The sequence below is a fragment of the Benincasa hispida genome, chromosome 10 (genome assembly GCF_009727055.1).
Source record: "Benincasa hispida cultivar B227 chromosome 10, ASM972705v1, whole genome shotgun sequence".
Taxonomy (NCBI): domain Eukaryota; kingdom Viridiplantae; phylum Streptophyta; class Magnoliopsida; order Cucurbitales; family Cucurbitaceae; genus Benincasa; species Benincasa hispida.
In genome coordinates this window covers 12,546,753-12,563,491 of record NC_052358.1, presented here as the reverse complement: position 1 = coordinate 12,563,491, position 16,739 = coordinate 12,546,753, and the positions used below count along the sequence as shown (strand labels likewise).

General features: G+C 38.5%; 1 protein-coding gene across 1 annotated transcript in view; it reads left to right on the top strand.

The window, feature by feature from the left end:
- The first annotated feature begins 671 nt into the window (after window positions 1-671).
- The window catches only part of LOC120088572 (isovaleryl-CoA dehydrogenase, mitochondrial), a 23,625-nt gene continuing 7,557 nt past the window's right edge, over window positions 672-16,739 (top strand). Inside the window, exons 1-10 of the mRNA XM_039045966.1 lie at window positions 672-779; window positions 1,101-1,184; window positions 1,273-1,330; window positions 1,606-1,730; window positions 1,850-1,894; window positions 2,110-2,158; window positions 2,262-2,371; window positions 11,213-11,289; window positions 11,506-11,556; window positions 11,647-11,711. Coding sequence (XP_038901894.1) covers window positions 672-779; window positions 1,101-1,184; window positions 1,273-1,330; window positions 1,606-1,730; window positions 1,850-1,894; window positions 2,110-2,158; window positions 2,262-2,371; window positions 11,213-11,289; window positions 11,506-11,556; window positions 11,647-11,711 — 772 coding nt within the window. The remainder of the gene's footprint in view (window positions 780-1,100; window positions 1,185-1,272; window positions 1,331-1,605; window positions 1,731-1,849; window positions 1,895-2,109; window positions 2,159-2,261; window positions 2,372-11,212; window positions 11,290-11,505; window positions 11,557-11,646; window positions 11,712-16,739) is intronic.

Here is a 16,739-nt window from a genome sequence, read left to right as displayed (position 1 = left end):
ATTATTGATATTCTAAAACCGTTTAAAATTATAACAAATCTTTATTATACAAAGACAACACCGTGAAAGAACACCATGTAGTTTTAAACATACTCATTAAGTCGCTAACTCAATCTTATTATTTCACTTCCCTTCACTTTAATAATATTTCTTTCCTGCAGAATGTCTTTGAAATATTATACGTAATTTCTTATAAAATTCTTTCTAAAACAAAATTAATACTTTTTTAGTTTTTTTTAGTTCACAAAATTGATACTTGATAGATACGAATAATGAAGTGAAGCATTTTTTTAATAAAAAAATAAGTTAAAATAAAAAGAAAACTATTTTATCAATACAAAGAAAATTATAAAAAAAGAGTGATTAGATGATGCTGACTCATATTTAATCCTATCGAAAGTGGGTTTACGTATCCTGTGGTCGTTACTAGCTGAGCTCGGAATGCTTCTCGTTACCTAGTTGGATAATCGCGAAGTTGCTTTCCCTTTCACCGATGATCGCCACGTAATCCCCTATTACAAAACAAATCGTTAATAACTTCCGGCTTATTTACGTAACTCCCTCTGTAGTTCCACTATTTATATAAACGGCATGTTATAAATTTATCTTTCGAATTGTTCCCCATCTCTCTTTTCTTTGTTCTTGTTGGAGCCAATTTCTTTGTAAACAAGATGCAGAAGCTCTTTGCTGCGAGGACTGCTTGTGCTTCGATTTTAAGGAGACAGGGACATTCTGCTTCTTTCTCTTCTGCTCTGCTTTTTGATGATACTCAACTACAGGTCTCGTTTTATTGTTTGCTAATGACGATGAATGAATGGGACTTGTTGATTTCGTTATCGATGGCTTTCTATTTTGGATTTTTATTGGTTAACTTGGTTTGGAGAATCTTCATTTTAGCTGTGATTAGTTAGTTTATGATGCAAATTTATGACCAAGAAGCTCGAATTGAGAATTGTTAGTTTTGTTTGTGGATGCTCGGTCTGTTTTAGATCAGTTTTCGTTAAAATGAATTCAACCCAGTTGGTTTCTATAGAATGGTACGGGTTTTTGTTTTTTTTTTTTGTTTTTTTTTTTTTAAAGAAGTGATTGATTAATTGCAGTTCAAAGAAAGTGTTAAACAATTTGCTCAAGATAACATTGCTCCCCATGCTGCAAAAATTGATCAAACAAACTCTTTTCCTCAGGTCAGTTGGAAGTCCTTCTCTTCTCCCCATACCATGTATGTATTTAATGGGTTACTTTATGATTTGACTAAAATGTACCATATTGTAGGATGTTAACTTATGGAAGCTCATGGGGGACTTCAATCTCCATGGAATTACTGCACCAGGTAGAGGTTTAGAAACCTTTTTTCGATGCTTCCCTCACTCCCCGTTATTTGGAGCGGTTCAATGCCTTAAAAATTATGTTCATATTCTCTTTATCAATGAATATTCATTTTTCTACTTCTACTTTTTCTCCATAAAATTCTATTGAATCGCGCTCTTACTGTATATTGTATCCTGATTTAGATGGACATTGAGATGATTATATATATTTTGCTAGTGCATCGTGTCTCTCATTCTTTGAAGATATTTCAAAACTAAACTATTGGTTGTCTTATAGAGGAATATGGAGGACTTGGTCTTGGTTACTTATATCACTGTATGGCAATGGAAGAAATAAGTCGCGCTTCCGGGTCTGTTGCCCTTTCATTTGGTGCACATTCAAACCTGTGCATCAATCAGCTGGTAAAGTGAAGCATGATTACACATTTTGTTAGTGATGTCATATTATGATTATATATTCTCTTAGACAGTACGGACGACGTGTTATCTTAATCATGTATTTTTTTTTTCTTCTTTTTCAGGTCAGGAATGGAAACCCAGCTCAGAAAGAGAAGTACTTGCCCAAGGTTTTATGCATTTCTGCATACACTCTTTGTTCCCGCTTCCCTTAATAATGTTCATGTTATAATGATTACTTCATTCCTTAACGATTTATTTTTTTCTGAAGAATAAAATTTGTCTTTCATGCATTCTTATTCTCTATTTCCTTCTCATTACTCCTTTCTTTTCTATTAAAGTACTTCTTTTTGGCTACTAACTTGACGATATCTTTGTTAATAAGCTTATTAAAGGGGACCATGTGGGAGCTCTTGCAATGAGTGAACCAAATGGTAACTTCAGTGAACTTTTGTTTTTCATGTATGCATATAAAAGGAGATCTTTGTAAGTACTAAGAATATTTTTATCCTTGAATAATGCACTTCCTACTTTCAGCTGGCTCGGATGTCGTGAGCATGAAATGCAAAGCTGACCAGGTGGATGGTGGATATGTCATTAATGGAAACAAGATGTGGTGTACTAATGGTCCTACCGCTCAAACATTGGTATTTTTTTGTTGCAAATTTTCGAACTGTGTTAAAAGAAATCATCTCTAATCCCGGCTAATGTATATTTGATTCATTTATAGCTATCGAATTAATGAAGACAAAACTTCAAAGAAAAACTTTAGAAACAATGAAATAGTTAGTTATGTTGGATGTGATATGTCAGCAAAATTACCTCAACTTTTTCTTTTTTTTAGCTATTTGGTGATAACTTTTCTTTTTCTGAATTTAGGGGTCTATCGTGAACAACCTTGAACTTGTGCACTTTCATGTTATACTTCTATTCAATGTATTTGGCTTATATGGAAACCTTACCTGTTCAAAATAGCGTCTTAAACTTAATCTTTCGTTGTTATAGTACGTCAGTATGAACCACCTATAATTTCAATGAAATGGGGACCTTTCTCTAGAATTACCCTGGTGAAAGCTGATATAAACGGTAAAGCACAAACTAAGGGTCATTTAAATAAATAAATTCAGAAAAACGAAGAATTGCTTGACACATTCTTCTCCATGCCAATATATTTGTAGAATTTCAGCATTCATGGTAGGTCATGCCGTGGTTTATTTTTTATTTTTTTTATGTGTATGTCTTTTCTTGTAATGTGGGAGGGAACAAACACGTTGAGGGAGTAATGTTAGAAAGAGGAGACACAAGATTTACGTTGAAACCCTAGAATAGGGAGAACCACGATAGAACCTCCGTTTTATTAATTTTTACATAATGTGAGAGATACAAGAGGATTCTTATTTATAGGCTCCAACAAGCCTAAATACAGAAAAGGAAAGAAAATTAGGGTAAAGTAAATAACTATAATACCCTTGGGACTATAAACAATCAACTAAATCCCTTATTTCCAACACTCCCCCTCAAGTTGGGGCGTAGAACCTCCGTTTTATTAATTTTTACATAATGTGAGAGATACAAGAGGATTCTTATTTATAGGCTCCAACAAGCCTTAATACAGAAAAAAAGGAAAAAAAAAAAAAAAAAAAAAAAAGAAAGAAAATAGGGTAAAGTAAATAACTATAATACCCTTGGGACTATAAACAATCAACTAAATCCCTTATTTCCAACACTCCCCCTCAAGTTGGGGCGTAGATATCAATAAAAGAAATCCATCTAGCATGCATTCGGTTTATGTTTTTCCTGAGAATGAAGGAATTTTACGGAATAATGATCAATTATTAAAATAAATTCCTTGCTTATAAGATAATGTTCCTATTGATGGAGGGCTCCGACCAATGCATAAAGTTCTTATTCATAGGTGGACCACTTTTGTCTAGCCTCGCTTAACTTTTCACTAAAAGACGCTAAATGATGGGATTCTTGTGAGAGGACAGCCCCTATGCCAATAGAACTTGCATCTACAGCTACTTCAAATACTTTACTAAAATGTGGGGGAGCTAAAACCGGTGGGTTAGCTAATTTGTCTTTTAAAGCATTAAAACTATACGTAGTCTCTTTAAACCATGCAAATTTACTTTTCTTTAGGCAATGAGTTAAAGGGGCAGCTATGGAGCTAAAATTTTTAGTAAATTTGCGGTAAAATGGTGCTAAACCAAGGAAAGATTGCACCTCTTTGACCGATATAGGTATTGGCCATTCTTTGATGGTTGCAATTTTTTGAGGATCCGCTTGGACACCTTCTTGTCCGATAATGAAGCCAAGAAATTTGATGTTGCTGCATAAGAAGACACATTTCTTAGGATTGATGTATAGAGCATTAAATTCAAGGATAGAGAATACTTCCTGGAGGTGTGTAAGGTGGTCATTGACAGTCTTGCTATAAATTAGGATGTCATCAAAGTAACTGACCACAAATTTGTTGATGCAAGTAAAAATATTTGGTTCATAAGTCTGTGTAGGTGCATTTGACAGCCCAAAGGGCATTACAAGCCACTCAAATAGTCCCTGGTTAGTTTTGAATGCGGTTTTCCACTCATCCCCCGATCTAATTCTTATTTGGTGGTATCCACTATGTAGATCCACCTTGGAAAATACCTTTGCACCGGCTAATTGGTCAAGTAGGTCCGAAATTCTTAGGATTGGAAATCTATATTTGATTGTTATCTTATTGACCGCACGACTATCTATGCATAAGCGCCAACTACTATCTTTTTTAGGAGCTAAAAGAGCTAGGACAGCACAAGGGTTGAGGCTAGATTGAATATGTTTCTTATGTAAAAGATCTTGGATAATGGCTTGGAGGGCTTGATACTCACTAGGGCTCATTCGATAGTGGGGCAAGTGGGGTAAAGAAGATCCGAGGATGAAATCTATGTTAGGTTGGATGTCCCGGAGTGGAGGTAGGCCACTTGTGACCTTAGACATGGAGGGAAACTTGTCTAAAAGGTTATGCAATTTGCTTTCCATAGGTGTTGGTAATAAGGCCTGGGGTTTGTCATGGACAAATAAAGCTAGTTTGAATGTGTTTGCATTTGCCCAAGCTTGTTTATAAGGCATGATAGAAAATAAGTTTGCCTTGGGCTTCTCCTTGATGGTATGTTTGCTCATAGGAGTTTTCAAATCAATAGGTACAAGGATCACCCTTTTACCCATCCATTCAAACTCATATATGTTGGCATTACCATTATGTTTGGTATCATTATCGTATTGCTAAGGTCTTCCTAGTAGAATATGATAAGCGTCCATGTCTATGACATCGCATATGATTTGATCTTTGTAATGTGTTCCAATTGACAATGGAACTATACAAAGTTCATTAACAATAACCTCTCCCCCCTTTTTAATCCATCTTATCTTATAGGGGCTTGGATGGGGTCAACTTTTAGCTTAAAGTGGTGTACAAATTTCTTAGACACCATATTTTCCGAACTACCACTATCAATGATAATGTTGCATACCTTCCCGTTGATGGTATAACGGGTTCTAAACAACGCGTGCCTTTGAGGATTTGTTTCGGTCACCGGAGTCAAGAGGACCTTTTGGATTACACGAGAAAGAATGTCTCCCTCATCCGGGTGGCCACATTGATATCTTCCTCATAGTAGTCCTCATCTTCTTCATCCTCATGTTTTTCTTGAATTGTGAGGTTCTTCCTTTGGGGACAATCGTTAGAAAAGTGTCCCCTTTGACCACACCTAAAGCATTTGCCAAGATTAGGTCTATTATAAGGATTATTATTATTTCGAGAAGAAAAAGTAGGACTTCCCTTAGATTTAGCTTCTTTCCCCTTGTTTTTGGTAGGTACTTCACTGGATTGCCCTTTTGAAGTTTCTACCATGGATTTTCTCGTGGTTGTTGAATTTCTATCCCAATTGCTCCTTCAGCTAGCCCATCGTTTCTGTTTTAATGCTTCATCTTCCTCGATTGTAGATGCCACGAATACTGCTTCTGCCAGAGAAGATAGGGGTTGTAAATGTAATTTTTCCTTTATGTCTTGTCTCAAGCCATCGACAAACCGAGCTACTTGTTGGCCATCACTTTTGGCCAAATGTTCCTAGCACTTAGGCGATGAAATTCTTCCATATAGTTTTCAATTGTACGAGTTCCTTGCTTGCAATGGTGAAATTGGTTGTAAAGGAGTCTCTCATGATTAGCTGGCAGAATCGTTTTTTCATTAATTTCAACATTTTTGGCCAACTAGTGATAGGTCTTTTACCATACAAATGTCGATTGCCCTGAATTTGATCCCACCATGCCGATGCACCACTCTTAAGTTTCAAAGAAACAAGTTTTACCTTCTTGTGTTCCAGCGTTCCCATATAATCAAAGAAATTTTCCACGCTTTTCATCCAATCCAAATAGATTTCAATACTCATCTTGCCATTATATGTGGGTATATCGATCTTCATTTTAAAGTCATTTTCTTGCCTCTAATTTGGTTGTCCATGTCAATCTTGATAATAATCTTGATTTCCACACCTCTATGCTTGTGCGAAAGGAATTTGTTGTTGAAAAAGTGGGTTATTCCCATGAGGTGGATGCATCATTCTTGCTCGGTAATGTGGTTGGGGACTAGCTGAGTCTTCATCCTCGGATGAATCAGAATCCAACCCCAACAAATTTGGTGGCACGAGTCTAGAAGGCGGGTAAACCGGCAGATGTTGATGATTATGAACAGGATTTGGCAGCCGCACTCCTCTATCTTCAAATCTTTGATGTATTCTGGCTGGTTCTTGAATTCTTGGAGGAATTTCTTGGACCCTCCTAGGCAAATCTTGGTTTCTTTGAAGTAATTGATGCTGGTTTTTAGGCCTTTGTTGAACTTTTTGCAGCTGATCTTGATTGTTTTCACCAGCTTGGAGTCTAGCCGGTGCTTCTTGATGAGTTCTTGGTTGATTTTCAACCATTCTTCCCACGTCCAAAATCAGTTTTTTGATTGCTTGTTGCAAACCCGCCATAGAACTTTGCATAGCACTCATATGATCCATGATGCCGTTGAAGGTAGTTTCTAGATTGCCTAATCTTCGGTTGGTGGTTTAAGGAGAAGTGGAAAAAGATGCTTCTGCATCGTTAGAAGAGAGGGGGAGAAGGTGGGAAGTTTACCAAGCCCTTTACTCGTCATGAGGTCCCTTCACGAGGTCGCTCCGATACCAAATGGTGAAGACTAAAGAGTCTTGGAGAAATCTTGGAAGAATCTTGGACTTGAAGTTTTTATTCATTGATTAAAATGAGTGATAAGTTCCCTTTAAATAGGCCTAAAGAGAACGGGCTTGTACACACTTAATTAACTAACTAACCTAACCTCCTTTAAACAGACCCAAAGGAAAAGAGTTTTGTTATAGCTATTCTAAAATTAAAACTGTATTTAAAAAGAGAGTACAATCTGTCATTTTACAAGAAATATCCAAAATACCCTTTTTACAAGAAATGCCTAAAATACCCTTAATATCCCTACATCAAACACCCTTCATGATTTCTTGGCTTTGAAAGGTATTGTTGTTCATCAAAGTTCTTATGCTTATACACCTCAAAAAAATGGGGTGGCTGAACAAAAAAATCGTCACGTCATTGAGGTTGCTCGGTCCCTCATGCTTTCTGCTTCTTTTCCCTCTTATTTATGGGGAGATGTCGTTCTTACTGCAACCCATCTTATTAATTGGATGCCCTCTCGTGTCCTCAAATTCCAAACACCTCTTGAATGTTTCAAAAAGTCTTACCTAACCACGCGTCTTATTTCTAATGTTCCTCTTTGGGTGTTTGGTTGCACTGCTTTTGTCCATAGTCATGACCCTCACCGAACTAAATTTGCCCCTCGTGCTCAAAAGTGTGTTTTTGTCGGGTATCCTCTTCACCAGTGAGGTTATAAGTGTTTCCATCCTTCTTCATGGAAGTACTTCGCTTCTATAGATGTAACGTTCCTTGAAGATAAACCTCTCTTCCCTGTTAGTCCTCTTCAGAAGGAGAATACTAGTGGAGAGACTAACTGGTCCACACATTCGGTTCCTACAGACTTTTTTCCCGACCCTATCCTGGGTACAAATGACATCGTCCTTCCTACTAAATAGGTTCCATGGATAACATACTACAAGAAGAATCTTAGAAAGGAAATAGTGCCTCCTATCGCTCCATCGGCTACGGTCCATGAATCGGAACCGGCACCAGCTCAAGCTCAAGGTACTTTTGTTTCTGATAATACTGATGTGTGTGTTGAGGATGATGGTTGTAATGTGATTGACATTGACAAAACTGATGTGATAGCTCCAGAAAATGACAAAGTTGCAGGTAGTGATGAGTCATCAGAAGAAACACAGGAAGGTCAGGGTGTGCTGCAGGTTATTAAGTGTGACCACCATCCTCTTATTGATGAGGGGTCAGGCAAAATAGGAGGTTATGATGCCTCTCTTGATATACCCATTGCTTTGCGAAAGGGGTCTAGGTCATGTATTAAATATTCCATGCATAGTTTCCTATCTTACAGTAATTTGTCTTCTGAGTTTGGGGCATTTACTACTAACCTGGATATAGTAACAATATCTGCTAATGTGCATATGGCCATAGAAGTTCCCATATGGAAAGCTGCGGTCATGGAAGAGATGAAAGCTCTTGAAAAGAATAATACGTGGGATCGTGTAGCTCTCTCCCTAAAGGGCATAAAACAGTTGGGTGCAAATGGGTGTTCACTGTAAAGTATAAGTCTGATGGGACCCTTGATAGATACAAGGCCAAATTGGTTGCTAAAGGGTTTACTCAAACTTATGGAATTGACTACTCAAAAACTTTCTCACCTATAATGAAGTTGAACACAGTACGAATCCTTTCAGTAGCAGTTAACAAAGACTGGCCACTCCACCAACTTGATGTGAAAAATGCGTTCATGAATGGTAAATTAGAGGAAGAGGTCTATATGAGTCCACGTCCTAGTTTTGAAGCTCAATTTGACCGTCAGATTTGTAAACTCAAAAAGTCCCTGTATGGTTTGAAACAGTCTCCAAGAGCTTGGTTTGATAGGTTCACCAATTTTGTTAAGTCCCAAAGTTTTACTCAGGGGCACTTTGATCACACCTTGTTCATAAAGAAGTCAGTATCGGGGAAAATAGTTGTTCTAATTGTATACATAGATGGTATTGTTCTGTCAGGTGATGATGGCTGTTGAGATTACCAGGCTGAAAAAGAAAATGGCTGGTGAATTTAAGATTAAGGATCTTGGGAGTTTAAGATACTTCCTTGGAATGGAGGTGGCGAGATCAAGAGAGGGGATTTTTGTTTCTCGACGGAAATACACACTCGATTTGTTGAAGGAGACAGGGATGACTGTATGTAAATTCGTTAATACCCCTGTTGAATTCAATGCTAAGCTGGGAGATTCAAAAGAGAGATACCAACGTCTAGTGGGAAATTGATCTACTTATCTCATATTAGATCGGATATATCCTATGTTGTTAGTGTAGTTAGTCAGTTTATGCAGGCACCTTACGAGAAACGTATGGAGGCTGTAAATCGGATTATGAGATATTTGAAAACTACTCTAGGTAAAGGCCTAATGTTCAGGAAATCCAACAGGAGATGTATTGAGATAATTGGACAAGATCTGTTAAAGATAGGAAATCGACTACAAGGTACTGTACTTTTGTGTGGGGGTAATCTTGTTACTTGGAGAAGTAAGACGCAAGGTGTGGTTGCTAGAAGCAGTGCTGAAGCTAAATACAGAGCTATGAGTCTGGGAATATGTGAAGAGATATGGTTAAAGAAAGTTTTGTCTGATCTTCATCAAGATAGTGATACTCCTATGAAACTCTATTGTGATAACAGGGCAGCTATAAGTATAGCCAACAACCCTGTGCAACATGGTAGAACAAAACATGTGGAGATTGATAGACACTTCATCAAAGAAAAACTGGACAGTGGCAGTATTAGCAAGTTGGGTCTAATTGACATCTACACCTCAACTTGAGGGGGAGTGTTGAAAAAGGGGTTGTGTTATGTTTTAGCCCTAAGGGTTTTTTAGTCATTTTATTTTGCCTTATTTTTTCCTTTTTCTGTATTAGGTTTTTCCATAGCCTATTTATATCTTGGGTCTGGTATGTATGGTGTAAGTTGAATTATAATAAAAGAACTCTTCTATCGTGATTTTTTTTTCTCTGTTCCAGGGTTTTCTACGTAAATCTCGTGTCACCTTCTTCTATCTTTCAACAAGTAGTGATCGTAGCAAGGAGTCCTCTCCTTTCCAAATGCACTTTCGAGGATCCCCTGGTCTATGTCTGGGTATCTCGCTGGTCAAACAACCGAATTTGTGACGCCCTTCAAGGGCCATTTTAATAGGCTGAGACCAGGAGGAAAAATTCTGGCCAATTAAGCCTATGGAATTTCCCATTGAACCAGACAAATAATTTGCAGTAGTTAAAACAGGGAAAGAGGTTACCGAATTCTCTGGATATATCGGTAAACCGGAAGGAGCGTCTGAATTCAATACACTTGAATTTAAGTTTGTGCTTGTGGAAGCACCTAGGGCTGCCCCAAGAGCGGGAATTTGTTGTTGAAAATTCGTCTGAAAATCAGCTAACTGTTATCGAACCATTTTCGGAGAAAGACCCATGGACTCATGATGTTCATAGCTCAGCGGCGACAGATGGAGGAGCCCAGGCGGTAGCAAGCTGTTATAGGCGGCTGGCGGCACATCACTTCCGATTATGGACTTACCTCAGTGATGCGTGGAAGATCCAGTAGCACCGACTTCAGATTCCAGTGGCTGGGTGAAATGGCTAGCGGCAGCGGGACCAAAGGCAGCACTGGCAGGACCAGAAGCAGTGGCGGCGGCACTAGGAGTAAAGCTAGCGGCGCTAGGGTTCTCGATCGGCTGCTGTTGAGGAAGTCTTTGCAGCGATCGAAGATACTAGTCAACGGCGGTCTGAACGGCAGTGGCGGCGGCAATCGGAGGCTCCATCAGCGGCTGTGGCGGAAGCGGTGTTGGTGCAACACTAAGGTTATCTTGCACCAGTTGGTGTTTGCCAATGGTGGCTAGGATTTCGTCACCACACTCTGATACCATGTTAAAAGAGAAAAGAGAGAGAGGAGACACAAGGTTTACGTGGAAAACCCTAGAACAGAGAGAAAAAGCCATAATATAGTCTCTGTTGTATTAATTTTTACATAATGTGAAGATACAAGAGGATTCTTATTTATAGGCTACAAAAAGCCTAAATACAAAAAATGAAAGAAAAATACGGTAAAGTAAATAACTATAATACCCCAGGACTATAAACAATCAACTAAGTCCCTTATTTCCCACAAGTAACATTTTATAGTCCCAGGTTAAATTTAGCAGTTTGTGTTTCACCTCAAAATCTTAAAAGCATGTAGGTTGAACAATTCATGGTTGAATTTTATTCTTGCATATTTCATTAACTCTGAGCGGATTTACCCAATTGAAACAGGTTGTTTATGCAAAAACGGATGCAAATGCTGGCTCAAAGGGAATTACAGCATTTATCATTGAGAAAGGAATGCCCGGGTACTTAAAGATCTGTTGATCTGGTTCATGATATGTTGAATTTGCAAGTAACAGAATTTTCTGTTCTGTTCCTCTAGCATGCACTAGGGTAGAACTATACCATATAATTGTAAATGTAATCTTAAAATAACCCGAAGCTCCTGATTCAAGTTCATTTAGAAACTTCCAACGTTCCTTATCCTTGATTCTTATATTGGTTGTTTCTATGTTTCCCAGATTCAGCACTGCCCAGAAATTAGACAAACTTGGCATGCGAGGGAGTGATACGTGAGTCTACTGTGCTTGGAATTTCAAGTTTCTAAAATAAGCGCACAGTCTTCTGTCCTCTTCCACTCATGTTGGCAATGGTTTGTGCAGATGTGAGCTTGTCTTTGAAAATTGCTTTGTTCCTGAAGAAAATGTACTTGGACAAGAAGGAAAAGGTATGCTGCTGACGTAGTAATGTTATTCATTCATGCATCTAGTGAATGGTTACACTTTTTTTTTTTATACTTCATCTCAGTAAAATAATTTCAATGAGGTTGGATGCGTGATAGATGGGGTATTAAATAGCGGCAGATTTCAACGCATGGTTTCTAATTTATGGTCATGGCCTAATTGATAAATCTATCTGGTATTCTCAGTTAAAATATCACACCATTCCACGAAAGAAAACAAAATATTCTGTGAGACTGTGATCTTATCGTTAGGAGTCTTTGAACCAAGACATTCATATTTGTTGTGTAGGTAAGGGTAATTTTCTGACCAAATGTTGTGACAGCTAAATATGATATCTCCAAGGGCTAAGAGTATCTGAAATGCTGACATTTCAGGCCCCAATGGCATCTCATAGGAGAATTTTCCAATCGTTTAGTTTGAATCCCAATGTAAAAGATGGAAGAGATTAGATGACGGTCAGTAATTTGATGTGCTGATATTTTTACTTAATGCCAATAATGGTCCTTTCATGTCTGGTTTGGGTTTAATGTAAGGGGCTAACTTTGGTATCGTCAAGCATCAAGCGTCATGAGTTGACCCCTTGGTCTATTGACCATCAAAAACCAATGTAAATAGTAAAAAGTTACAAGAAATGCGTTCAAATCATGTTGTTACCTACTTGAATTTAATATTCTACGAGTTATCTTGGTAACCAAATATGATAAGGTGAGACAATTGTCCCGTGAGAATGGTCGAGCAAGCCAACCTAGAACATTTAAAATATAGAAAAATAATATAAAATAAAATGAGAAAAATGTTCCTGTTTGTTTTGAAAATTACTTCCTATAATTGAGTTCAACAACACAGAAGTTTAGGATTTGAACCTTTGGCCTTTTGATCAAAGTATACCATCACAAATAAGAGGCTTTGTTGATAGTTTATAACCCCAAGGGTATTTGAGTATTTTACGTTACCCTGGGTTTATTTCATTTTTTTGTATCAGGGCTTGCTAGAGCCTATAAATATGGCTTCTCTTGTAACTTTCATTTTATGTTAAAATAATAAAAACTCTCTATCGTGGTTTTTTTCTCCCTGTTCTAGGGTTTTCCATATAAACTTAGTGTTCTCTATTTTCTATCTTTTAACATGGTATCAAAGCGTGGTGACGTAACCCTAGCTACCATCGACAAAAAAAACTGGTGCAAGATAACCTTAGCTCTGCACCAGTCCCGCTTTTGCCACAGTTGCCGATGAGGCCTCCGACCACTGTCGCCGTCGCTACTACTGCTGTCCAAGTCATCGTTGATCAGTATCATCAGCCCTTGCATATCCATCCAACTCTAGCACTACAACAACCTTTGATGGAAACCTTAGCACTGCCACCCTTTTTCAAAATGCCACCGGTGTTCCTCCCTTGTTACCGAGTGCCACCATTGTCTATCCCTCCAACCTTGCTGCCGGTAGCCGAAACATACACCTTGAAGCCGAGATTGGTGAGTCGCATGCCTACCACAGAGGTAAATCCCCCGCCGGGGTAACAAGCCCCTTGCAGCCGCTGAGAATCCCTAGTTCCTTTCCCTTCCAGCGGCAAGCAACCTACCTGCAACTGTCAGGCCTTTCTCATCATGCACCGCCTAGTTATGAACATCAAGGTTCAATTGGTTTATCTCCGTTAATGGTTCAACAACAGTTGGCTAATCTTCAGGCAAGTTTTCAGCAACAAATTGTTGCACTTGGGGCAGCCCTAGGTTCTTCCACAAACTTAAATTCCAGTACAGTGAATTCTGACATTCCTTCCGGTTTACCAATGTATCCAGAGAATCCGATAACTTTTTCCTCTGCTTTAACTACTACAAACTATTTGTCTGAATGTATGGGAAATTCCTCAGGGTTAATTGCAGGAGAAAAGTTAAATGGTCAGAATCATTTCTCCTAGTCTCAGTCCATTAAAATGGCTCTTGAGGGGCGTCACAAGTTTGGGTATCTAACTGGTGAGATACGAAGACCTAAGCCAGGGGATCCTCAAGAGCGCATTTGAATAGGAGAAGACTCCTCGCTTTGATCACTGCTGATTAATGATATGGAATCTCAAATAAGGAAACCGTTGTTGTATGTTGTGACTACTCGAGATATCTGGGATACAGTTCAATAATTATATTCTAAGAGGAAGAATGCGTCTCATCTATTGTGTGTAAAAGGACCAACGATGATTTATAGGGTATCTTTCCCTATTCGGAGGAGGAGCAGAAGTTCTTTCGGAAGTTTGATCAATAGGCCCAAAGAGGTGTAGGTTCCCCGGGGTTGTCTCGTTCCTGCTTTTAGGAGCAAGCTACCTTACTACGTAAACAGGCTCACAAGTGCAAATAGGCGATGGATGTCACTTTATACTTTAACAAATTGTCCTTGTGGAGGTGTCCAGTATTCCATGACTGCAGCTCATCTTATTAATCGAATGTCTTTTCGTGTCCTCCAACTCCAAACTCCTCTTTAATGCCTCAAAGAATCATATACTACCACGCGACTTATTCCTGATGTCCTTCTTCGAGTTTTTGGGTGCACTGCCTTTGTTCATAGTCATGACCCTAACCAAACTAAATTTACCCCTCATGCTCAGAAATGTGTCTTCGTGGGGTATCCCCTTCACCAATGAGGTTATAAATGCTTCCACCCTTCCCGTAACGTTCCTTGAGGATAAACCTTACTTCCCCGTTAGTCATCTTCAGGGAGTGAGTACTAGTGAAGAGACTAACTGGTTCACATCTTCAGTTCCTACTGACCTTTCTGAACTTCTTCCTGAACCCATCCTGAGTGCCCATGACACCGTTCTACCCATTAAACAAGTCCTTTGGATAACTTACTACAAGAAGAATCTCAGAGAGGAAATGGTGTCCTCTACTGCTCTGCCGGCTCCGGTCCATAAATTTGAAACAACACAAGCTCAAGGTACTACTAGCCCTGATAATACTAACTTGTGTGTTGAGGATGATATTATAGATTTGGCTGAAAATGACAGGACTGATATGTTACTTCTAGAGAATAACAAGGTTGCAAGCAGTGATGAGACTTCGACAGAAACACAAGAGGGTGAGACTCTTCCTCGGGCTGAAAAATGTATTCAAAATTCCATTACGGATGAGGATTCAGACAAACCAGGGGATTATGATATCTCTTGACATGCCCATTGCATTGAGAAAAGGCATCAGGTCTTGCACCAAGTACCCATGCATAGCTTTCTGTCTTATAGTAATCTATCTTCTAAGTTCAGGGCGTTCACTGCCAGGCTTGATACAACAACAATACCGAAAAACATACATGTGGCTATGGAAATTCCTGAGTGGAAGACTGCCGTCATGGAAGAAATGAGAGCTTTTGAAAAAAATAATACGTGGGACCTTGTAGCTTTTCCTGAAGGGCATAAAATAGTTGGGTGCAAGTGAGTGTTCACTCTGAAGTATAAATCAGATGAAACTCTAGACAGGTACAAGGTCAGATTTGTAGTAAAAGAGTTTACTCAAACTTATGGAATAGATTATTCTGAGACTTTCTCCCCTGTAGCGAAAAACACGGTTCGGGTTTTTCTTTCTGTTGCAATTAATAAAGACTGGCCTCTCCATCAACTTGATGTAAAAAATGCATTTCTGAATAGTGAATTAGAATAAGAGGTTTATATGAGCCGCCCCCCAGGTTTTGAAGCTCAATTTGATCATCAGATTTGTAAACTCAGGAAGTCTTTGTATGGTTTGAAACAATCCCCAAGAGTGTGGTTCGACATATTTACTACCTTTGTTAAGTCTCAAGGTTTCACTCGGGGACACTCTGATCACACGTTGTTTACAAAAATGTCAGTATCTAGGAAAATTGTTGTTCTAATTGTGTATATAGATGATATTGTCTTGTCAGGAGATGATACTGCTGAGATCACAAGACTAAAAAAGAAAATGGTTGACAAGTTTGAGATCAAAGATCTAGGGAATCTAAAGTATTTCCTTGGAATGAAGGTGGCAAGATCAAGGGAAGGGATCTCTGTTTCACAACGGAAATACACTTTTGACCTGTTAAAAGAAACAGGTATGACTGGATGTAGACCTGCTGGCACTCCTATTGAATTCAATGCGAAACTGGGAGATCCTGCTGACAAAGTTCCTATTGATAAAGAGAGGTATCAGCATCTAGTGGGAAAGTTGATTTACTTATCTCACACCAGACCAGATATTTCCTATGTTGTCAATGTTGTTAGTCAGTTTATGTAGGCACTCTACGAAGAACATATGGAAGTGATGAATCGGATTCAGATATCTGAAAAGCTCTATGGGTAAAGGTCTGATGTTTAGGAAAACTGACAAGAAATGCATTGAGGCTTATACTAACTCTGATTGGGCAGGATCAGTTATTGACAAAAAATCTATTTCTGGATATTGTACTTTTGTGTGGGGTAACCTACTTACTTGGAGAAGTAAGAAGCAAAGTGTTGTTGCTAGAAGCTGTATTGAAATAGAGAAAGAAGATAACACAAGGAGTTTACGTAGAAAACTCTAATTCAGGGAAGAAAAACCACGGTAGAAAAGAACTTATTATTTTTTATATCTTGTTTACAATAGACCCAACCCTAGATATAAATAGAATAATGTGAAACCCTAATTTAGCAAATATAGTAAAAAGACAAAAATGCCCTTAGGGCTAATTTAACATATTTCAACACTCCTCCTCAAGTTGTGGCATAGATATCGGCAAGGCCCAACTTGCTAATACAAGCTTTAAACGTCTGTCTCGATAACCCTTTCGTAAAAACATCAGCAATCTGTTGGACTGAAGGTACATAGGGAATACAAATAGCTCCGCGGTCTAACTTTTCTTTAATAAAGTGCCTATCAATTTCAACATGTTTGGTTCTATCATGTTGTACGGGATTATTTGCAATACTGATGGCAGCCTTATTATCACAATACAGCTTCATAGGCCCAGGACTACTCTCGTGAAGATCAGATAACACCTTCTGCAACCAGATTTCTTCACACACTCCCAGATTCATAGCT